General features: G+C 27.1%; 6 protein-coding genes across 6 annotated transcripts; 3 read left to right on the top strand and 3 right to left on the bottom strand.

Annotated features, from left to right (window-relative positions):
* Positions 1-1,121: 1,121 nt before the first annotated feature.
* Positions 1,122-3,831, top strand: MKS88_004171 (GPI mannosyltransferase 3; the record flags this gene model as incomplete). Its single annotated transcript, XM_067217325.1, has 3 exons — positions 1,122-1,179; positions 1,641-2,520; positions 2,853-3,831. 3 exons carry the CDS (start codon positions 1,122-1,124, stop codon positions 3,829-3,831), a joined length of 1,917 nt encoding a protein of 638 aa, XP_067071765.1.
* Positions 3,832-5,693: 1,862 nt separating this feature from the next.
* On the top strand, positions 5,694-6,977 carry MKS88_004170 (uncharacterized protein; the record flags this gene model as incomplete). Its single annotated transcript, XM_067217324.1, has 4 exons — positions 5,694-5,770; positions 6,148-6,266; positions 6,443-6,515; positions 6,776-6,977. 4 exons carry the CDS (start codon positions 5,694-5,696, stop codon positions 6,975-6,977), a joined length of 471 nt encoding a protein of 156 aa, XP_067071764.1.
* Positions 6,978-7,497: 520 nt separating this feature from the next.
* On the bottom strand, positions 7,498-8,820 carry MKS88_004169 (inner membrane complex protein 1k; the record flags this gene model as incomplete). The annotated part of the gene is made up of 1 exon (XM_067217323.1): positions 7,498-8,820. The coding sequence occupies one exon, from the start codon at positions 8,818-8,820 to the stop codon at positions 7,498-7,500; it is 1,323 nt and encodes a 440-aa protein (XP_067071763.1).
* Positions 8,821-11,567: 2,747 nt separating this feature from the next.
* Positions 11,568-13,365, bottom strand: MKS88_004168 (V-type proton ATPase subunit D; the record flags this gene model as incomplete). Its single annotated transcript, XM_067217322.1, has 4 exons — positions 11,568-11,852; positions 12,126-12,425; positions 12,672-12,788; positions 13,339-13,365. The coding sequence occupies 4 exons, from the start codon at positions 13,363-13,365 to the stop codon at positions 11,568-11,570; spliced, it is 729 nt and encodes a 242-aa protein (XP_067071762.1).
* A 3,332-nt stretch (positions 13,366-16,697) lies between these two features.
* MKS88_004167 (40S ribosomal protein S6) lies at positions 16,698-17,681 on the bottom strand (the record flags this gene model as incomplete). Its single annotated transcript, XM_067217321.1, has 1 exon — positions 16,698-17,681. One exon carries the CDS (start codon positions 17,679-17,681, stop codon positions 16,698-16,700), a length of 984 nt encoding a protein of 327 aa, XP_067071761.1.
* Positions 17,682-22,131: 4,450 nt separating this feature from the next.
* Positions 22,132-24,861, top strand: MKS88_004166 (iron regulatory protein; the record flags this gene model as incomplete). Its single annotated transcript, XM_067217320.1, has 1 exon — positions 22,132-24,861. One exon carries the CDS (start codon positions 22,132-22,134, stop codon positions 24,859-24,861), a length of 2,730 nt encoding a protein of 909 aa, XP_067071760.1.
* Positions 24,862-25,174: the final 313 nt, after the last annotated feature.

Genomic DNA, 25,174 nt, shown 5'->3' with positions numbered 1-25,174 from the left:
GCGTAAATAAGTACATACTTTCATATATATACATATAGGGGAAAAATATTTACAGATTTGTATATACTGATTCGGGGGCATATAGGTGTAACTTCTTAACAAACACTTCATTACAGCTGGTTACTCCTTCACTTTTTATCTATTTTTTTTTTTCTTGCCAAAATTCAGATACATATATATTTTTAATTAATTTACTCTAATAATTTAAAATATTTTGATATGTAGCTTAATTTTAATGTTATATTAATATTTTTTTATTTTTGAAGAATTTATTTTCTGTCGTTACCATTTTTTCTTTTTTTTTTTTTTGTAACTACTAAAATGAATAAATTTTGTTTTTTCTTAAAACGGGCCAAATATGAGTACACGTATGTCCACAATTAAGTATATAGGTATATACGGAGGTATATAAAAAGATATGTACACAGGTATATACACAGGTATGTATATATGTACGTATGTACATATTTATGCATATTCAACTGTGCTTATTTACATAGCCGTGAAAACATTGTGTTTTGTCCCATATTGTGCGCATGTTCACTTACAAAAACTAAAATTAAAAAGGTATGTATAAAGTAATAAGAGCCAAATGAGTATGTGTATTTTATTAAAATTGTAAGCACTCGAGAACAGTCGAAATGAGAACATGATAAAATAAATGCGAAGTGTGATATATGTAAAATGTAAAATCGCATGCAACAATATTAACGATATTGATAACAATTTACGAATAACTATAAAGAAGTAACGCATTCTATTTTTTTTTTTTTTTTTTTTTTTGTAGTTCACTACTGTATAAAGACATGCTTTTTTTTATAAATTTCTTTGTGTTAAGGATTTTTAGAAAAGAGCAAACAGAAGAATGTAAGTGAAAACAAAGTGGTATCATATGACTTTTTCTTAGCTTATTGCGGTTAAGCAGTAATATTAATATTAATTAGTCTCATTGGAGTAAGCACATATATGTATATATGTGTATATGTGCTCCCAGTTGAGTATATAACTTTGCAACATCTACTAAAGGAAAGAGCTATTGTAGTGCGTAGAGTATAAGCGGGTGTTAATGAACCTAGAGAACAACTATGTGCGTTTGGATTAGTATTTGCGTGTGTAGGGGTATGAGTAAGCTAACAAGTGAACGAATGAATAGACGGAGCGGATCAGCAACTGGAAAGAGTTAAGGTCATTTTTAAAAGTTTCTCCTCACATATATACATTTACATGGACATATATATATATATATATATATATATATATATATATATATATGTATGTATGTATGTATGTATGTATGTATGCATATGCACATTCATGTGTTCATGCATGCACACATGTAAACGCAAAAATTACACCGATACTTTATTTTTTTATATTTTTTTTTTAAATTTTATTTTTTTTATCCTTTTTATTTTATTTTTTTTTATTTGTTTACGTGTTTTTAATTTTTTTCGTTTTACTTTTTTCTACTTTTCAAATGCAAAGGATAATATATGGCGACTTCCTACAATGGAGCGAATCCATTTTAAGAAAAATTTTACGTCCAAGGAAGTATCTCTTATTTTTTATAATTTTTCGATTATTTAATTGTTTATTCGTTCGAACGTCCTTTTTCCCTGATGAATATGCTCAATCAATAGAAATCTCACATTATTGGGTATTTGGCTATGGGCATATGCCTTGGGAGTGGGAACCATGTATATCCTTAAGATCTGTTGTTCATCCTTTCATATATGCTATATTATTTTATATTTTGAAAATTACCGAGTTAGATACCCCATTCTTTGTTTTATATGTACCTAAAATTTTTCAAGGGTTATGTGCAGCTTTTGGCGATTATGGTTTTATGAAATTGATTTTTTTATGGTATATCAGATTATATAGGGAAAAGGAAAAAAAGGGTAAAACTAATAATCAGCTCATTTATACAATTTTAGCTTGTTATTTTTTTTGTTGGTTTCACATCTATTCCATATGTAGAACGTCATCTAACTCATTTGAGTGTATATTCAACATATGGGGGATTTATTATCTATCCAAAAATTATTACGCCCCTGTTCCCCTAAATGGAAATAAAAGTGTACTTTATCCAAATGATTGTAGTCAAAATGGAGATGACCAAGCAGTGGTTACTAGTTCAACGGGGGTGTTCGATTTCCCTTTAAAAGGTCAAGCTATAGGCTGTTTGAAAAGGAGAAATCGTACGAGGGGAAGCGGCAGTGGTGGATGTAAGAGTGGAAGTGGCGATAATGCTTATACATATCATTGCGCATCAAAAGATGTACACGATACACAAAATAATTTTAAGCAAGTAGAGTATAACAAATTGGTAGGTTTATCTAAAAGCAAATATCTTCATATACAAAATTTATTGCTGAGTTTAAGTTTTAGTATCTTTTGTATTATGATGAGACCGAGTGCGGCATTGTTCTGGGTGTGTATATATATATCTTATTTTATAAAACATCTGGATGGTGAAAATATACTAAAGTGGAAGGAAGTTTTAGTTATAGGATGTTTGTATGTGTTTATATTACTAATTATTATTATTGTTATCGATTCATATTATTATGGTAAAATAACAGTATCGCCATACAACTTTTTTGTATTTAATATTTTAAGTGGAGAAAATATTTATTTTGGAAAACATTCTTTTTTTTTTTTTTTTTATGTGTAATACCATCCATTTATTTACTATTTACTGTTTTTACTTTCTATGGTTATGTTGATATATGGAAAAATATGATAAATAAAAAAAAAAAAAAAAAAAATTTATTTCATTTAGCATTTTCAAGAATAGATTATGTAGTGTACATATCGACTTTTGTTGAAGTAATATTTTTATCCTTTAGTAAACACAAGGAGCACAAAATGGTTATAGGGTACCTCCCATTCTTAAGTGCACATACCGGTGTGACCTTGCACAAAGTTACGTGCGATGCGAAGAATGACGAGAAGGAAGTGTACACAGGTGGGAAAAATGAGAAAAATGAAAAAAATGGACAAGATGAGAAAAATGTACAAGATGAGAAAAATGTAGAAGGTGAGAAAAATGTAGAAGGTGAGAAAAATGTAGAAGGTGAGAAAAATGTACAAGATGAGAAAAATGAAAAAAATGGACAAGATGCAAAAAATCAAAGAACAAAAAAATTCCTTTTTTTCCTCATTAATTTTAACTTTTTTCTTCATTTAATATGTACCCTTTTTTTCTGTCTTGTTCATAATAGTTCTCCCGAAAAAGTAATGGCATATTTTAGAAACTTAAAAACAAACAAGGACGAAGATATTACCATATTTATAACAGATTGTTATGATACCCCTTTATATTCCCATATACATAGAAAATTTAAAATTGGCTTTTTAGACTGTTCTCCACATATTAAAAAAATAAATGGAGAGTTCCTATATAATTGGAGGAAGCGTATATATGATGATAATTTTGGGAATTTATTTTATAACATGTTTAATAAGAAAAACGATATACATTATATAAATATGAGAGAGCCATATATCCTACCAGATCAATCATTTTATTGGTTTGGTCATCATCACCATTATCAACAAAATCTTAATCAAACAAAACAATTTAAGTTTCAATATGAAAAAATAAATTATGCATGTTTGGAATACCGTTTTTCTAATTCGCTTAAGGGTGAGCTTCCCCTCTATGTTGTCACAAATTCGCTTGTCTTAAATTCTTTGAATATTTTTCTAAAAAAATTTAATTATCATCTGGATACGGATCCTATATTTTCTTATTTCGTATTAGAACAAGGCATGACTTTAGCGCCCGTCAATCATTACATTTTTAAGAGGACCCACCAGGTTTAGCTGTAGCCTAGCAATGGTTAGCTTGAATAACGGCGAATAGCAGCGACTAGAAGAGAATAGAAGCGAATGGAAGCGATTAGTCATGGTTAGTCGTAGTTATCTGCGGTTAGCTACAATTTGTTGTAATTAGTTTCAATTAGTAGCACTTGAAATTCTGGGTAAATAGGTCTTCCCCTATAAGTGGGGAGCACCCCTTTTCTGCACCTTTGTACCATCGTTTGTACCACCATTTGTACCACCATTTGTACCACCATTTGTTATTATTTTTTCGTTTATTCGTTTATCCGTTTATTCATTTTTTTTATTTTTTCACCAACCTCTTCATTCTGCTGCTCGTGTTTTTTTCTTATTTTCCCTTTTTATGTTTGGAAAATTATCATAAAAAATGGAATATTATGACTACCCATATTTTGCACAGTATGCACTCGCATGTTTTACTCATCTGAGTATGTATTCATGAGCATCCCATTAAGCATTTGCAAGGTAATATATAATCTTCATCTTTTTTTTTTTTTTTTTTCTCTTATTATACTATCCCTTTTTGAAGTAGTTACTTTAACCCTTATATGCACACCTATACCTGAAACTTCTTCCTAGAAGTACCTCGAATGTTCTGCCTTTTATTACATTCATTTTATTTGTATTTCAGTGTATATACGTAAATGAATTTACTTATGTGCACTTACGTATGTGCATAAATACGTGTTCATAATACGTATTTTTACTCAGTTAAATAAATTTATAAACCACAGCCGTTCAAATGAGAATACACAATAATTAAGAAGAGACGATTAAGTACATATTTAAAAAAAAAAAAAAAAAAAAGCTCATTTTAATGTGATACTATAACTTTTTCAAAACATAGAAAGAAGTGTTTGCACACTGAGATATGGATCGAACTTTAACACGTTACTTTCTTTTTTTTTTTTTTTTCCTTTTTTTTTTTTTAAAAATTAGGAAAACGGAATGTATATGTGATATAATACACAATATATGAAGCACATTTTAGAAAATTAAAACAACTAGCATATTTTAATGCTAACATTTCATATTCTCTGGAATTTTTAAAAAGACAATGCCCTACAGTGATAAAACAAAATGTAAATAATTTTTAACAATGTATCAAGGGGTGACGCTCAAATAGAAAGTTTATTTTACATTATTTTGTCCTTTTTCGCTTTATTTTGCCTTTTTTTTTTTTTTGCTTTATTTTGCCTTTTCTTTTTTTTTTTTTTGCTTTATTTTGCCTTTCCTTTTTTTTTGCTTTATTTTGCCTTTTCTATTTTTCGCATTATTTTACCCTATTTTAATTATTTTATTTTATTGTTATTTTTTTTTTTTCTTGCATACAACTATGGGGAAATGTTTTATTTGGATTTTATATGTGGACGCATTTCTCTTCCCCACCCTTAATCAGTAGTGTACCGTTTGCATTTACTTTATTCTAATTTTAATTTATTTTTTTTTATATATTATTTTATTTTATATTACTGTATTTTATTTTATATTACTGTATTTTATTTTATATTACTGTATTTTATTTTATATTACTGTATTTTATTTTATATTACTGTATTTTATTTTATATTACTGTATTTTATTTTATATTACTGTATTTTATTTTATATTACTGTATTTTATTTTATATTACTGTATTTTATTTTATATTACTGTATTTTACTTCATGTTACTGTATTTTACTTCATTCTTTTTCACTTTCGAGAAAGAGAACAAAAAGTGCACGTGAGCAGTTAAGCCAATATTAGCAATTGGCATTCCATAGAGAAAAGTACATAAGCGAAAAGACGAAAAAGTTCATGCACAAAAATATACTTAATTTTTCCTCTGAATAAAAAGTAAATATGTATATGGATCGACTACATTATAATAATCTAAACAATAAAACTGTCAAAGATTTAAGCTGCTTAAGTAAAGCAAGGTCAAAAAAAAAAAGAAAGATATATATATAGATAGATATCGTGAGATAGAAGAAAAACGGAAGCGTAGACACACACTTGCACATGTGTACATATAGTAATTATATAATCATATGGGTATGTTATAGGATAAATTTCGAGAAAATCGTTCCCTTACGATTTTAATTTTTTTTTTTTTTTTTTTCTCAAATTTATACACCATGAGTAGGTGATAACACTATCTACATATATGTATATGCATATTTGTATCTATTTTTTTTTTTTTTTTCCCCCCCCCATATATTACTATTCACATTTCAATTATTATTTTGAGGAGTATTTTCTTTAATTCATACATTGAAATAAAAAATAATTTTTTCCTTTTGTAAATTTCCTACAGACGCAAGAATAAAATTAATGAGGAGGATACAATTTACACTAAGGAATGCAATTATAAATTATTTTTTTTTATAGTACAACTACAACAAAAATTGAGAGATGTAGAAAAGGAGAACGAAAGTTAGCTGAACATTTAGTCATACATATAAATTAAATATTCTGTTTTCTATGCGCTTCTTATGTTTACCCTTGTTACACTCTTTTTTTGCTCTCTCATTTTTGCCTCTTTCTTCCGCATTTTTGCCTCCATTTTCGTTTCCCCCATTGATTAATATTACTTACCCGTCCTTTTACAGAGTTAAAGCATTTATTGAAAAAGTATAACAGAGATGCTATATATCATGACAACGAAATGACAAAAAGAGTTTTGTTAATTACAAGCTGTTTAATATTTATTATTATTTTTTTTTTATTCTGATTTTTTGTAATGATCATATCATATACATTTTATGTCTCAAATATAAAAAAAATATAAATTATATTTTTTTTCACTTAAATTGATGAAATTTTTTACTAAAACTTATGCACAATTAACAATAATATTAAAAAAAAAAAAAAAAAAAAAAAAAAAAAGCGAAAACAGTTAAATTGTTAAAATAGTTGTTTTGTTAAAAATTAAACAAGAATAGACAGAGGAACAAAAGAGTAAAGCAAATCAAACAAGCCAGACCACAAATTGCAAATAGCAAATTGATGACTGCAAATGACAAATTTGTAACTACAAATAACAAAGTGCAAAAAAAAGAAAAAAGAAGAAAAGAAGAAGAAACCAAATATGGTTATACCTCAATTTTCTTCACGCACTTTCTGTTGTTAAAAATGGACAATTAAAAATTGCAAAATAATTTTATGGAAATTATGGGTGTGTGTTCCTCCCGTAAATGCATATGCAACATCATGGATATGGTTGTCCGCTGAATTTTCAAAAAAACGGTACTGTCGTTATTGCCAATGTACACGTGCATGCGTATGTGTACATAATATGTATATATATATATATATAGCAACACGACTGAAACGGAGAACATGTGCCTAATAGAAAAGTATATAGTGGCATGATCAGCATGGAGAAGGGGAGGATAATACAATCCATCCAATAACTTGTAGTATCTTTCCTCATTTAATGACTTTTTCCAGATAATTGAATAATTATACTTGAAAAGAAAATATGCATAGCAGAGATAAAAGCATAGAATGGGTGAACTGTAATGAAGCGAGTGAATAGGTGGATAAATGTACAGGCAAATGAGCACGTGAACTTGAGTAGCTAAATCAAATGTAGCACAAAGCAGATAGTCTCGTAGAATTATATCGTATATACCAACAGCTTTTGTGTGCGTTTTTACCCCCTTTATGCGTTCACATTAACGGGTTGGTTTTCCCTCTTTTTTAAAACGGATTCCTGGTTTCTATTTACAAAAGAGTTAGAGTAACTACAAATATTTAGACCGTCCTCTAAAGCCATTTCTGCAGGTATTAAACCAGTATTATATGGCATACCATCATGATATGTATTGTGTTGATCGTCTGTGCATTTTACCATATTTGATGTGCAACAAGTTGAAAACATCCCTTTTACAGATTTTTGTTGTTGTGTCGTAAAATGAGTAATATATTCTTTAGGGATAGGTAGAGATCCTTCTGGTGAATATAAGGAATCATTGTAATTACAGTCATCAGGAATTTTTGTATCTTTTTTAATCATAACAGGTGGTATTTGTTTAATGGTTTGTACAGGATATGGAACTATTAAAGGTGGAGGACACTCAAGATTGACATCAAATTTTGGTACAAGTTTTTGTATATATACAATTTTTTCAATAGGTTTCCATACATATTGTACTTCATCAACATATTTGGGTATTTCTATAATTTTAGGAATTCGTTTTTCAACCGTATCAACAATAATTTCTTTTTCTACTATTTTATCCACATATTTTATTTCAGGTACTTGTACTTCAACTATTTTTTGTTCACCAATATATTTAACTATAGGTCTAGGTACTTTATGTATTTCCCATTTTGGTATAAATTTATGAGTGTATCCAGTAATAATAGGTATAATTATTTCTTTATCTACATACTTAACATTTGGAATTTGTATATTAGAGCATTTTACATTTATATCTAATTTTGGTATATCATGCTTAATATTTTGACTATATACTTTTGGAATAACAAAATCTGTTACTTCTACTTGTGGTATTAAAATAATTTTATCTCTTCTTAGTATATCTTGTACAACAGATACAGGAATTATTGGCTGTGAACATAGTAGTTTTAATTTCCCATCACTAGTCCAAGACCATAATTTCTTTTCATTTGTACCACCATTTGAAGTAGTTGTAAGTGGTATTCCATCTTCATCATACAATGATTCTACATATGAACATGTATCATCATTTGGAGTATGATAAGGTGTTACTTGTCCTGGTATTTCTATCACATTTACCTTACAAGATAACGCTTGTCTCTCTCTACCTAAGCCGTGTAAATCAGGTATATATTGTGCCCCCACAATAGATTCTCTACCATTTTCATCCTCTAAATTGGAATTGTGTCCACTCATGTTTTTACTTTCTTCCTTGTAATATTCACTTGGGTTTTCATTTATATCTGAGGTGTTATTATATCCGTTCAACATGTCGAAGTTTTCATTTGAGTTCTGATCCATTTTAAGGGAATTTTACAACCACACTAAGAGGATGGCACGTAGGCAGTGAATATGTAGGCAGTGTAGACCATGTATGTGGGAAATGTATATCACACGTATATGCTTCTTATATATGATGGCACGATTTAATTACAAGTTGAAAATTTGGCAATAAATATGTAAAATTATTTTTTCTGTAGTTTCAATATGGAAATATAAAATTTACAAAAAGGGTTTTGCCAAATGTATCATGCCATGAAATGTGCGAAAAATGACATAAAATAGGGGTCCAAGATTTAAAAAAAAAAAAAAAAAGCAACACGAGTTATAGGCTCATGGACCTATGTTTTATTTCTACTTATAAAAGAGTTTTAGACAGCTTGATTTACAAAACCGTGTACCTACTTTATTTTTTTTTTTCGTTATTTTATGTTATTTTATTTTTACGTTATTTTATGTTATTTTATTTTTACGTTATTTTATGTTATTTTATTTTTACGTTATTTTATGTTATTTTATTTTTACGTTATTTTATGTTATTTTATTTTTACGTTATTTTATGTTATTTTATTTTTACGTTATTTTATGTGCTGTTTTGCTCTGCTCTGCTCTACTCTGTTTTGTAATGTATGTTTTGTTTTGTTTTTAAAAACTCATAAACAGAGGAAAAAAAAAAAAAAAAAGTGCTAAAATGAATTTTACCGAGATGGAAAAAGTGCTCAACTGATATTTTTTTCTGTTTATCTGTTTTTTTGCTTTTATTTTCTAGTTTATGTTTTTTTTTTATTTTAAGACAAAATGTGTATAACGTACAATATACATTTATGAGCCAAAATAAATGCAGGTAATAAAAGTAAGTCTGATTAGTACTTTATTCCTATTAAGAAATTTAAGTTATTTAAGCTTAAATTTTAAAAGTAGCGTGTACATATATGTAGTAGCTTAGTAATGTAGTAGCTTAGTAATGTAGCAGCTTAGTAATGTAGTAGCTTAGTAATGTAGCAACGTAATAATGTAGCAACGTAATAATGTAGTCATGTAAAAATGTAGTCATGTAGGAATATATATTTTTGTGTGTGTGAACATATGCTGGTAATTAAATATGTGCACGTCCTGATCCAAATTCAGGTAAAATCAAAAAGCGTATATCAAAACTTTCACCAAAAAAAAAAAAAAAAAAAAAAAAAAACTTAACTTTAAATAAGCACTAAATTAGCCTCATATTAGCCTTAAATTAGGATTATATTAATGTTACATTAACGATTTACTAACCATACATTTACGTTGTATTAACTTACATTAACGCTAACTAAAGTTGAACACTAACGTGCACATTAAAATTATTCCGTGTGCATAAAATTAACAACATTTTTTGTAGAATTTTATGAACAAGCAAGAATATACTACCTTGAAATAAAAATTCATTTTAAATAACGAATTAATGATGCACATACCACTTTGTCATAAAATTAAAGAAAATAATTACATTGTGCTAATAAGTCTTATCATAAACAAAAATACATTCAAAAATAAAACATAAACGTAAAGTATGTGCAAAAAAAAAAAAAAAAAAAAAAAAAAAAAAAAAAAAAAAAAAAAAAAAAAAAAAAAAAAAAAAAAAAGAAAACGAAAACGAAAAAGAAAACGAAAAAGAAAAAGGGGGATAAAAATTCTTGAATATGAAGCAGTTGTAAATATAAGGAATACATAATTTTCCCACGATATAAAAACTGAACATACGTTTTTCGTGTATATTATATTTCTGGCAAGCACAAGAAAATCTTAAGACGATCAAATCTTGTTAAAGAAAAATTGGTCATGCGGATGCATTATATGTTTTTATGTATATATAATATACTAAGAGTATTTCTTTCTTTTTTTTTCTTTTTTTTGAAAAGTTAATATTTATTACATTTTCCGAAATACGTGCATGAAATAATAAAGAAATTTCTTATAAATATTTTTCGTTGGAAAAATGCTGGTTTTTTGTGAATAATAGAGAACACATTTTTTGGTTAAAGAAGGGGATGCACAAAACGTATTTTCTCCACCATTTCCCAGTTTATATAATATTACATATATAGGAAATTAGCTCCTGTAGATATTTCTCAAATTTTCGTGTGTATCATTCCATTTAAAGTGCTTCTTAACTGTAGAACTTCCACATGAATATTCAGTGTTAGCTTTAAAATGAATGAAGAACTGTTTGCTAGCCTTCTCATTTCTACGTAAAACTGCGATTGTCTGTAATCATTTCCTAATCGTGCAGTTCTCATGGTTATAGTTCTTATAAAACTCGTTCGTACATTCACAAGTACACAGATCCACATGTACATATATACGTACATACATACTTATACTCGTTCATATGTAATCGACGCTACGTCCCACTAAACAAATCCTGATATATAAAAATATTTTTTTACGTTTTAAATGCTGCTCCAGATTATTAAAAGACTTCAAGCACCCGAAAAATGCTCGTACACGAAATATGAAAAACTCTTATTTTATTGTTTTGTTATTTTGTTGTTTTGTCATTTTGTCATTTTGTCATTTTGTCATTTTGTCATTTTGTTATTTTGTCATTTTGTTATTTTGCCATTTTGTTATTTTATTATTTATTTTTTTTTTTTTTTTGTGGTAATTTCGTGCGCAAACAGTTCGCCCTAATTCACCAAACAAAACGCATAATTACACATATATATATTTTCATATATATACGTATATAGAATCATAAATCATATTATTTATATGTTAAATTGATGAGTTCAAAATATAACATCATCATCCTTCTGATGCGCAAAAGTGTCATATCTTTTTGCGTTACTTTGATTATTTGCATCCGTTGAGTGCTCTGTGTATGTGTCTTTCAACTTGTCAATTTTCTTTTCTTTTATTTTTTTCAACCTAAAGAATTCTTCCCTTTCTATTTCATCAAGTTCTTTTATAATGTAATTGATGCCTCCGTCAAGCCGAGGTAAGACAATGTTATTTAAAGCATTCACTCTCCTATTCGTCATCTTAATTTCTTCGTCAAGTGAGAAAAAAGCTACCTATGTAATAGTAACAAAAATTATGTAGCTATCTAAATATATATACATATATGTTAATAAATAAAGCGCTTTCTATCCATACAACTAAGTAAAAATCAGTACGTCAACAACAGACTGGGATAAAACATGGAAATAAATATTTGATATGTGCAAAACAAGAAAAACTTTGTAAAAATTTCGTAAATATTACGTAAAAACTGAATAAAACAAACACATATATGAATAACTAATATTAACATCCATGTACTTTTTCATTGTTTATTTTTAATGTACTTGCATAGAGGCCAATTTAACTAACATATTTAAACACTGTAAATAATTTTCTCTTGTATTATTAATGACTTGTCCCCCTGATGCCACTCCTAAATGTCCTAATACATCAACTGTAGGATCAATATGTACTTGAAATATTGGTAACTTGACACCTGCAACGTTATTAGTAGATAAGGATAAGGTAACAACTGGTCTTTTAATTCCTTCTATAATTTGCCCTTTAAAATCTCCAGCGGCCCATACTGCCTTAGCTAATGAAAAGGATGCATTACTCATCTCTTCCCCTACTTTTATTTTAGTCTAATGTAACAATATGGTTTTAAAAGATAAAATATATATATTGGTAAAAAATTTTAAACCATTACATGTACAATAAAATGGTTAAGCAGAAAATATATATATGTCTATTTATGTGTCTATTTATGTGTCTATTTATGTGTCTATTTATATGTCAATTTATATGTCTACTTCTATACCTATTTTTATTCCTATTTTCATTTATATTTCTATTTATATTCCTTTTTTTTTTTTTTTTTTTCCCTTTACCTTAACAATATCCTTTAATATATCTCTAAAATGTATGAACAAGGCATCACTTTTTTTTTTTAATAGCGAATATCCTTGAAATGCACTTTTTTTTTTTGCTTCATCAGCTGTAGGGTTCTACATGAGTTACATCAAAGGGGAGAAGAAAAAAAAAAAAAAAAAATTCATTAAAGTAATAATATAATAATGTAGCAATGTCATAATGCAAATAATGTAACACGAAACAATACACTTATTTTACTCTATGACTTCATGCGAAAAACATACATGTGCATGTAAAAAAAGGCGTTAAGTTATATACAAATACGGTTATATAATGCATAAATAATACACTATTTAATTAAGGAACAATTAATCTTTTTCTTAATATACACAACACAAACATGCATTATACTTAATGTTTGTATTTTATTTAACACAAAAATGTAAAAGAAAAGAGTTAACTTCTAGCTTGATTATGTTCAAATGAAAATAGAAAAAAATTAGCTTATTACAGCTGGTCATAAGAGAGAGTAAATACATATACATATATATATATATATACAAATATATACATTTACGTGCTTGTTTTAATTAACGCAAATAACACTGTTAACAAGAATTAATATCATTTCCTTTCAACTTTTTTTTTTTTTTTTTTTTTTATTCTTAACATTCTTGAAGGTACAGGTGTGGATTCATCTAATGCCCCCATTCTAACGAAAAGTTCGAACTGTTTGTTTCTTTATATTTCTTTATATGTCTTTACGTTTTAAATTAAAGAAATAATAAAAACGCTCCTATTTTTCACTAGCTTTTATGTTAAAGGAGGCACAAAATAATATACACACAAATGTTTATATATACACATATATGAATATATACATATATGTATACATATATATATATATATATACATAATGGTAAAAATAATGCGGTGGAAACAAAACTATGTATACAGTAGTAACTGTAAGCAAGTAATACTTTTGCAAATAATATTAAAAATGTTAAAAAAAAAAAAAAAAAAAAAAAAAAGATTTAAAAAGATTATGCTTGTTCATGTAAAAAGTAAAAAATAACATAATAAAAGGCTTACATACTTGGACTAATATTTTAAAAAACAAACATTTAAATAACATTTAAATCATACCACAATTTAATTAAACATGGCTGCAAAAATATTGTTAAAATGAACATATATAAGTATGAGTATTTAAGTATGTATTTCGGTGTGTACGTATTTATATTTGTATGTATGCGCATGTACGCGCATAAATATAAGCGTAAAATAAAAGGTAAACTGAAAAACATCCATACACGAAGCATTGTGTATAGCTCGTATATATAGGTACCTATTATATACGTGTAAATACTAAAAAAATACAATTTTGTTTACCAAAAAAAATTAGGAAGTTATGTATAGTCACGGGTGTATTACTTTGACGTGTATAAACGAATACATAAAACGTACATAAATAATAACGAACATAAATAATAACGAACATACATAATAACGAACATGCATAATAACGAACATACATAATAACGAACATGCATAATAACGAACATACATACTTACATATATCATTAAATTTACTTATATTCATATATACACATAAACCTGAATATGTATAAGGAAAAAAAAAAAATTTTTACACATGAAAATAATAGTGACTGTAAAAAAGGGGTGTGCCAAAAATAATAAATAAAATACTTGAAAATCGGGCGAACAGTTATTTATAACACAATCGTTTTATTCCCATCATTGTATGTACGTATGTATATATATATATATAATTTATATGTATGCTGCGCTTATGAATACTATCAAATGTAAATGACGTGTATAAAATATATATATCTATATATATATATGTATGCCTTAAGTTGGGTAAACCTCGAATATTTAATAAATTGCTAGCATACGTCCATCCATCCGATAATTTTAACATTACAAAATTTTTCGTTTAAACAAATACACACATGTTTATAAAATTTTATTAACTGCTTTATTTTTCATAATTTATTTACTAAATAGTAACAAGTAAAAATATTCTTTTACTTAACATTTAAAGAATAAATGTTAAAAAAAAAAAAAATGCAAAATATACATACGCATATATATATATGTACATTAATGCGTACATAAACATACTCATACGTATACACATTTACACTCGTAACAGTGAATATGTATTTTATTTTTTGCTTTATTTTTTTTTTATTCTTTTTTGGATATGAATACTCAAATTAGTTTGATATATACCTTGCGAACAATAATATGAATAAAAAATAAACGAAAAGAAGACCAAAAAAAAATTATCCTGTTTAGCTGTGTAAAATTTATTAAAAATAATACAGCTAAATAAAAAATAAATGAAGATAAGTAAAATTATATTTTTTTCCTTCTCTTCATTTTTGACTATATATATATATGTATATTTATATTCATGTACATATGTACAAAAATGGGCTTTTTTTTCAGGAACTGTTCCCCACTGAGAATATAAATAAATATTAAAGGCGTATTACAGACACGCCCATATTATATATATGTATGAATGTGTATATATATATATATATATATATATATATATTTATACATATACATTCGTTTGTACGATTAAATATAACTGTTACTCAATTTCAAGTAGTGTAACACATAAGAATCCTATTGTGCGAACAAATTGTTTAAATGAGTCAAAGGTTGAAAAAAACGAAATTTTAATATTTGCAAATATTTATGAAAAGAAGAAATTTTAATTTCATACAACAATAATGTTCTGTCTGCCTTTTCTTTTTTTTTTTCTTTTAAACTTTCATATCACCTTTAAAAAAATATAAATTCAACTATGGATCGTCAACATATATACATATATATATATATATGCGTGTGCATGTGTGTATGTCAAAGTTATATTGCCTTGACACCTTTACTGAGTATGGAAAATATTATTTTAAAATTCTTTCCCCCATCCACAATTATTAACCCATTACGTAAAAAGAAGATTAAATGAAGGATTAATGAGGGTAGCATGTAATAGCCATTATCTTTCTGTAGATTAAAAATGGACATAGCGAGACAACCATAGAAGTTTGCACATATATATATATATATATATATATATATACATTTATTCATTCTTTTAATTATATATGTTTGTTTATGTTTATATCCCTTTTCAGCTACAAGTAAGCTTCATGTGATAATATATATATATATATATATATATACATACATCTGAAATGTAAAAGGGGTTTAACGTGATAAACCTTCCTTTTTGTTTCGTTTCTTGGGGAAAGCATTTTGTCATTGCAAGAACATTTATGTATACCACCATCAAATACAGCTGTAAGCGTCAATAAAAAAATAATAGGCATTTATCTTCCCTTTTTATTCGTCTTACGAAATAGAAAGGAATATATATTGTAAGGGTACATGGATACATACACCCATACATGTATGTATATATATGCGTTCGCGTACACACACGTGTACGTATATATATACAAATATGGGTACAATATTTTTTAACTTGCCGAGTTACGAGAAAATGGGAGTTTAAAAAAATGCACACGTACATATATTATTGCAGAATATGGTAACTATTAAAGATGCTAAAATAAAGTATATATTATCGCATATGATAAAGGAATGTTCATATGTAACAACATAAGTTATTGCATATATATATGTATACATACGTGTGTGTGTGTATGCATATATGTACATGTATATATTTTCCTATTTTTTTTTTTTTTTTTAATTTTTTCCAATAATTTGGAGCAATTTTAAAAAAACACAAATCGAGTGTTCAAGAATTCGCATTTTTTCGTTCAATGTAACAAAACTGCACGCTAGATAGTTCCCCTTGAGAATTTTCTTATAATTCCTATATTTATTATTCCTTTTCGTTCTTTATTTTTATCCTCGTGTGTACACGACGTTTTATGGGTGGGTGAATACCAATGCCCCGTGCACGCGTAACAACATGCCTGTTATACAATTAATAAAATACGCTATCTATTAATATTTCTGTTCACTTTTTAATTTTTCTTTTTCTTTCCTGCTTTATTACCTTCCTCTTTCTGATTTTTCTGATTTTTTGCTAGAGTACTTTTTTCAGCTTTTACAGCTTTATTGTCTGATTTGGTTTGTTTGTTGGATTTTTCCTTATTTGTTGTAGAGGGAGATTTTTTTTTACCATCATCCTTTTTAGCACCATCTGTTTTTGTTTTATCTTTGTTTATCTTGTCATTTTTGGCTTTATTTTCCCCCCCTTTTCCTTTGCTATCTTTTTTTTTTAAATTATCTTTGGAAATAGATTTTTTTACTTTTTTTTTTTTACCTGTCTCATCTTCTCCTTTTAAAAGGAGTTGATTTCTATAATTTTTTAATACTCTCTTATACTCCCTAATAGTTTTCTTTTTTTCTTCTCTTCTTCTTTCTTTAGCTGCTAAGAGAGTTTTTTTCCTAAGTAATCTTTTCTCAGTAACTAGTCTTTGAATTTTGGGTTTAATAAATCTAGTTTTTCCATTTTTAGAAATAGCTCTACCAATAACATATTTTTTCACATCATCGGACTTATCTAAGTTAAACAATTTTCTAATTTTACTTGCTCTTTTTGGACCTAATTTTTTACCTACTGCTTTATCAGTTAAACCTGGTATTTCATTTGTTCCTTTTTTTACTAGAGTTAAATTTAAAGCAGATAAATCCTGACCTACTATACATCCTCTAACAGATTTTCTTTTTTTTTCTCCTTTTTTTCTAGGTCTATAACATTTCATTCCTTTTTTAAATAATAATCTTACCCTATTATTTGTCAACACTCCTTGCATCATTGGAAAACCTTGCTTATCATTACCTCCAGTAATTCGAAAAATATATCCTAAAAATTCTTCTCCTATTGAATCTCCTGGTACTACATTCCCTATTCTCTTTTCCATAAATGGTAATAATTTCTTTTCATCATCAATTTCTATGCTCTTCTGAACATTGTTCAGTGGGTTAGAAATATTCAATTTCATCTTCTATGAGTGGACGGGTAAAAGCGAACTCTATAAATAAGAGATTAAAATAAAAAGTAAAATGAAAAGTGCTATAAGGAAAGCGACTGCAAAATTGTAAAGCGGCTCATATAACGCAATGGTAAAGCGGCTCATATAACGCAATGGTAAAGCAGCTAATATAACGAAATGGTAAAGCAGCTAATATAACGAAATGGTAAAGCAGCTAATATAACGAAATGGTAAAGCAGCTAATATAACGAAATTGTAAAGCGGCTGATATAATGAAATTACGAGAAAAGCATAGCCAATAATGACAAAACGAAAAATATATACACATAAATTTTGCGCCAAAAAAATATGGCACATAAATTAATATAGCAAACGGTACTTTTGCTACATATCATAAATTTCATCCCTTTTTTTTTCTTTTTCTTTTTTTTTTTTCTTTTAACGTTTAGCTTTTAACCTTTTTAACTGTTTTAAATTAAGGTTAAATATTTACCTTTTTTTTTTTTTTTTTTTCTTAAATTTTGGAAAAGCTCCTTAAACGAGCTTATCATATAAAGTGAAAATGAAATGAAATATTACTTTGCAAGTATATACAACTTGATGAATTATTAAATTAAAACTTTTCTTTTTTTCTTAATTCATTTTTTAATTCAATTCTTTAAAATCCCTTTTCATTTTAATAAATTTTCGTTTATTCTATCTATTCAAAAGAATATGAAAACAGCTCCTTTATAAAAATAGGAAGATATTTTTGTACATATAAATAAATTATGCACATGTATATAACCATACGCTCTAAACTTTCAATATGTAATATATATATTATATATGTATATTCTATATACATACAGTACGTGCATATATCACATATATTGCACATATATATACATTATAAATACGATGGATAAATATTTGCTCTGCTGCAAGTTTGACCTTTTGTCGTAATTTTTTCCTATAGTACAGTACACCAAAAATATATAGCAAAAAAAAAAAAATTGGAAGTTTGTGTTGCGCATATATATATGCATATAACTATATACATATACATATATTTTAAATATACCTAAGTACATGTACATATATATGCCTTTACGCACTATTCAAAATGGCAATTTTTGCTTGGCGTTTCTGCCCCTTGTTGAATATTTTGTTTTGCTTAATTATTTTCTCCCTAAGCTGAACATTTTTTTAACCTTCATTTATCAACATGTTTAATAATTATTTACAGAATGTATACATAATATATATATATATATATATATATATATATATGATTTTTCTTTTATTTATTAAACTCAATATTATGGGAAAATACAATATTTCAAGTAACGCCCAAGAAATATATGATTAATATGCATAAACATATGTATTCATATATGTTATATATACATATGCGAACTTATTATTTTTTTTATTTTATTAATAAGTTGTTGGCTGCCATGGTATTTCCGATAATAATATGTAGGTGAATATTTTACCCCTACGACGAAATTTCAAAAAATAAAAAAAAAAGGCAAAAAAAGTAGTACAAATTTGTAAGTTTTATTTTATTGTATGTTAATAGTAGTTTTTTAGTTTTGTTAAAAATGCGAAAAATATATATTAAAGTATAACAAATTTTTGAGAAATATACAATAAATTATTATTACACGTGAAAAATGCCTAATTAAAATATAATATAAAAAGCTTCAGAATAAATGTGCTACACCCCCTTAAATAACATCTTTGCTATATTTTTTTTTTTTTTCGTTCACTCACAATTTATTACGAAGTATAGCATCAAACGAAGTATGGTGGATGATCATTTTCTTTTGCTTTAAAATTGGCAGTATTGCTATTTTTGCAAAAATAAAGAAATAAAAAAAAATTGACAGAAAAATGTTAAAGGCACAGCTAACACATTCGTCAAATATGCTAATTATTTTGTTATATATATGTATTATGTATGTGTATATGTATTACGTATATATATATGCATTACGTATGTATATATGTATATATATATGTATTATGTATGTGCATATGTATTACGTATGTATATATGCATTACGCATGTATATATATATTGTGTATGTATATACATGTATATATAGAAGGTACTCTTCTAATTTTTTATAAACACATCTTAACAAAGCACAAAATATATTAGGCTCTATGTATTTACGCAGTATATATTTTCAAAAATTACATAAAATTTTTACCACTGTTTAAATAGCAACCTCAAAATATGCTCATTTCTAGTTAAAAACGGAAAGAGAAAGAAAATTAAATAAATGAATTATATTTTTAACTAACATTTTATAGTAACAATTTTGATGCGTATGAACTGAAGTTGAATATAGTTGTAGCAGCCTTTTTATTAGTGCCATATAATACATATAAAATATGCTAATGTTTAAAATTTTTTGAAGGAAAACAACTTCGTTCTTTTTATTTGTAACGTTAGTTTATTTATTTATATATATATATATATATATATACATATATCGGATGCTTTTTAAAATTTTTTTTCCTTTTAATACAATAAGAGCAAGATCATGTGTATTAGTTTATTGAATTTAAAAAAATGTCGAATATTAGCAGAGCGATTTGTGTACTTTAGACTAAACCGTTCATACAGGCATGTAGTTTATAAAAGGTACATAGAGATTAATCCTTCTTTTTATGAACCAAAATATGGCAATATTTTTTAAAAAAACAGCAAGCAGGACGTTGACCAGTAGTGTAACATTCTGTTCTATTCTGAATGTTTATGTGTGTGTATACGTACTTATGTTTGCGTGTACACATGTTTATATGAACATGCAGTCGAGGTAGAATGTGTTTATGTGTGCCTCTTTAATATTACTGCACAACAAATTAATTGAAACTAATAACAAAAGTAATAATAGCTAGAAAAAAAAAAAAAAAAAAGCCAACTCATAATGAGAAAGGGAACTATTTTGCATTTTTATAAATGGATGAATGTTTTAAAATATGTTTAAAGGTTAACAAAATGGTTAACTTTTTTTTTTTTTTTTTCTTTTGTTGGATGGTACTTTTAAGAAGGGTAATTGTAAAAATGGGTAAACTTTTGTTAGGTATATACCGATGTTGTTATATGCGTACAAATATAAATGAACATTCCTTAAGAAATAAAAAAGAAAATATTTTCCCTGCCTCATTGTGGTAAATATAGTGTTGGAATAACATGCATTATAAGTGAATTCTCCTCATGCTATCTTTTTACTCTCAAAAATAATAGCATATATCTAAATAATACTCTTTTTAATTTTATATTTGTAAAAGTCAGATCCCTTTGGAAATGCAGTTGAATTTTCTTTTTTTTTTTTTTTTTTTTTTTTAATGTATTAATGAATTTACAGTAAAATGGGTAAAACATGCTTTAAACGAGAGATGTGTGTACAGACTACTACCTAGGCACGTTTCGCTATGTAAATATATGTATACACATACGTACATACATAATACATGCATACATGATGTACACATGTACATGTGTACATATGCACGCGTGTATGTATTCACTTCTTTCCTTTTTAATGCCTATTTATTAGCTCATTCAAAATAACAAAAAAAAAGCGGAGCAGGTCAACTTGCGACGATGAAAGGAAGGTTTCTGAATTTGCTGAAAGAATGAAAAAATGTAAAATTAAAAAAAAGAGAAACAAAAGGGCGCACAATTTATTACAAAAAATAAAAAAGTATAATTCGTATTTTTACATTATTTTATAGCATTTTCTGTAAATATCTGTTTAATATTTCTTTACCATTTATGTTTTTTCTTGTAGCTTAATAAATTTTTTTTTTTTTTTTTTCTTATAATTATTTACATTTTTACATAAATACCCACTTTTAAAAATTTTTTTAAAATTTTAAAAAAACATAAGTCAGTATGAAAATATATGTACAACCTCCGAAAATAAAAACGATGACAAAATTGGACTAGGGAATGACCAAGAACTTTTAAAAAAAAAAAAAAAAAAAAAGGGAAAAAGAAAAGATAATAACAACTTAAGGCCTTAAAGAAAGGGGAATTCATACGCCTGTACACATATTTATTTACACATATGCATTTGCTATATACACATATATATATGTATATGTATGTATAAGTGTTCATGTATTTACATAGCGAATAGGGCATAAGGAAGTACTCCACGGAGTAAACGTTGCACAAACAGATACATTAGCCTGTCGGAAGGGTTACCATAAAGTAAGGGTGCAAAAGAGAGGGAAAAAAAAAAAAAAAAAAAAAATTGTATAATGAAAAGTAAAAAATAAAGAGAATAAGATACAAGTGCAAAATAAAAGATACAAATGCGAAATAAAGAAGAAAACACAGATGTGTAAAATAAAAGCTAAAAGGTACAAAAAAATAAAATAGATTAAAAAATTAATCGTATCACCAGCATACACTTCTATATTCCCCTCTGTGCAGCAGTTCGCCAGGGTGAACATGAAGCACTACAGAAGCTTGAACCTAACGAGCTGTGTGCGAAGGTACTACAGCAAAACAAACCCATTCGAAAGTGTACGCAAGAAATTAAGTAAAAACAATATTTACAGTTATTACGATTTAAACGAATTAAATGATAGTAGAATAAAGAGACTACCATATTCCATCCGGATATTACTAGAATCGGCTATACGAAATTGTGATAATTTAAAGGTAACTGAACAAAATGTACATACCATATTAGAATGGGAAAATAATTGCAAACAGAAAAAAGAAATTCCATTTATGCCTGCACGAGTACTGTTACAAGATCTTACAGGAGTACCATGTTTAGTTGATTTAGCTACAATGAGAGATACTGCAGAATTATTGGGTGGAAATGCAGATAAAATAAATCCACAAATACCAGTAGATTTAGTAATAGATCATTCTGTTCAAGTAGATCATAGTAGAAGTCCAGATGCTTTAGAATTAAATGAAAAGAAAGAATTTGAAAGAAACATAGAAAGATTTAAATTTCTAAAATGGGGAATGAATTCATTTGAAAATATGTTAATATTACCACCAGGATCAGGAATAGTACACCAGATAAATTTAGAATATTTGGCTCATTCTGTATTTAACAATAATGGTTTATTATATCCTGATAGTTTGGTGGGTACCGATTCTCATACTACTATGATAAATGGTTTAGGTATACTAGGATGGGGTGTTGGAGGTATAGAAGCAGAAGCAACCATGTTAGGTTTACCTATATCTATGATATTACCAGAAGTGGTAGGTATAAATGTAGTAGGTAATTTGTCAGATTATTTACTAAGTACAGATATTGTTTTATATATAACATCCTTTTTAAGAAAAGAAGTAGGAGTGGTAAATAAATATGTAGAATTTTTTGGGCCTAGTTTAAAAAGTCTAAAATTAGCTGATAGAGCAACTATTGCAAATATGGCACCAGAATATGGAGCTACTGTTGGGTTTTTCGGTGTAGATGATATAACATTAGAATATCTTATACAAACTGGTAGAGATAAAGAAAAAGTGAATCTAATACGTGAGTACTTAGTTGTCAACTCGCTGTTTAATAATTATTCGGAGCATATTGAATATACTGAAGTGCATACATTAGATTTATCTAAATTAAATTTATCCTTATCAGGTCCTAAAAGACCACATGATAATGTATTATTATCAAATTTACATAAAGATTTTACTTTATGCTTGGAATCACCAATTGGTTTCAAAGGATATAATATCCCTAAGGAAGAACGTAATAAAGAAATATTATTTCAATATAAGGATAAGCAAACATACAAATTAACACATGGTAGTGTAGTCCTAGCTGCTATCACATCGTGTACTAATACAAGTAACTCATCCTCTATGATAGCTGCAGGATTATTGGCAAAAAAAGCAGTAGAATTAGGTATAAAATCGTTACCATATATAAAAAGCTCCTTATCTCCTGGATCTAAAGCAGTTCAGAAATATTTAGAAGCTGGTGGGTTATTAACATATTTAGAACAGTTAGGTTTTTACAATGTTGGTTATGGATGTATGACATGTATAGGTAATAGTGGTAATTTAGACAAAGAAGTAGAGAGTGTTATTAATGAAAATGATTTAATTTGTTCATCTGTTTTATCAGGAAATAGAAATTTTGAAGGAAGGATTCATCCTTTGATTAAGGCAAATTATTTAGCTTCTCCATCATTAGTAGTATTATTTAGTCTTATAGGCAATGTAAATATTGATATAACAAATTATACATTTAATTGTAATGGGAAAGCTATTAATGCATTGGAGTTAATACCAAGAAAGGAAGAAATAAATGCCTATGAAGAAAAGTATTTAAAAGCACATATGTATACGGATATATATAAAAATATAAAGTATGTAAACAAATATTGGAATGAGATAAAAATTAAGAAAGACAAATTATACGAATGGGATATAAATTCTACATATATACACAAACCCCCTTTTTTTAATAATATGAAATTAGAACTTGAAGAAATTGAAGATATTAAAGATGCTCATATTTTATTATTATTAGGGGATAGTATAACTACAGATCATATATCACCAGCTGGTATGATACATAAATCGTCAGAAGCTTATAAATTTTTAAAATCAAAAAATGTAAAAGATGAAGAATTGAATACATATGGAGCTAGAAGAGGAAATGATCAAGTTATGATAAGAGGTACATTTGCAAATATTAGATTAATAAATAAACTATGCCCTGATAAAGGGCCGAACACTATACATATACCTTCAAATCAGTTAATGTCTATATATGAAGCAGCTATGAAATATAAGCAAGAACAGAAGGATGTTATAATAATAGCTGGAAAGGAATATGGATGTGGTAGTTCTAGAGACTGGGCAGCCAAAGGATCATATTTGTTAGGAGTAAAAGCTATTTTAGCAGAATCGTTTGAAAGAATTCATAGGAGTAATCTAATAGGTATGAGTGTTCTACCCTTACAATTTTTAAATAATGAAAATGCAGCACATTACAATATAGACGGTACAGAAACGTTTACTATTTTACTCAATGACGGAAATTTAAAACCACAACAACATATAAAAGTTCAAATGAACCAAAAGGGTAATGTAGTCACATTCGATGTTCTTTGCAGGATTGACACAGAAATTGAAGTCAAATATTTTAATAACGGTGGCATATTGAAGTATGTCCTGAGATCCTTGCTCAAGCAGGGTTAGGGGATAAACCAAAAAGGAGGGAGAAGCGGAAAGAGAGAGCTACAAAAACCTCATTCTTATTTGTAATATCATAGAAAAGAGGTGCTTTTACAGAAGTGCCTTTGTTATAAAGTAGCACAACCCCAAATGAAGGAAACATGCAGTAGGATAATATAACACGGATCGTATTTATTTGAACAGGTGGATTTATCATTCCGCAGATGAGTTGGGTAAAAATTTAAAAATTTCTACAAGTTGAAGCTTGAGAGGTATTATGCTACCACTACTGGAACAGACGTTGTTCAGAAAAAAAAATGGAAATGATTAAACGATG

Source organism: Plasmodium brasilianum, chromosome 12 (genome assembly GCF_023973825.1).
Source record: "Plasmodium brasilianum strain Bolivian I chromosome 12, whole genome shotgun sequence".
Classification (NCBI taxonomy): Eukaryota; Apicomplexa; class Aconoidasida; order Haemosporida; family Plasmodiidae; genus Plasmodium; species Plasmodium brasilianum.
This window is presented reverse-complemented; position numbering and strand designations above follow the sequence as displayed.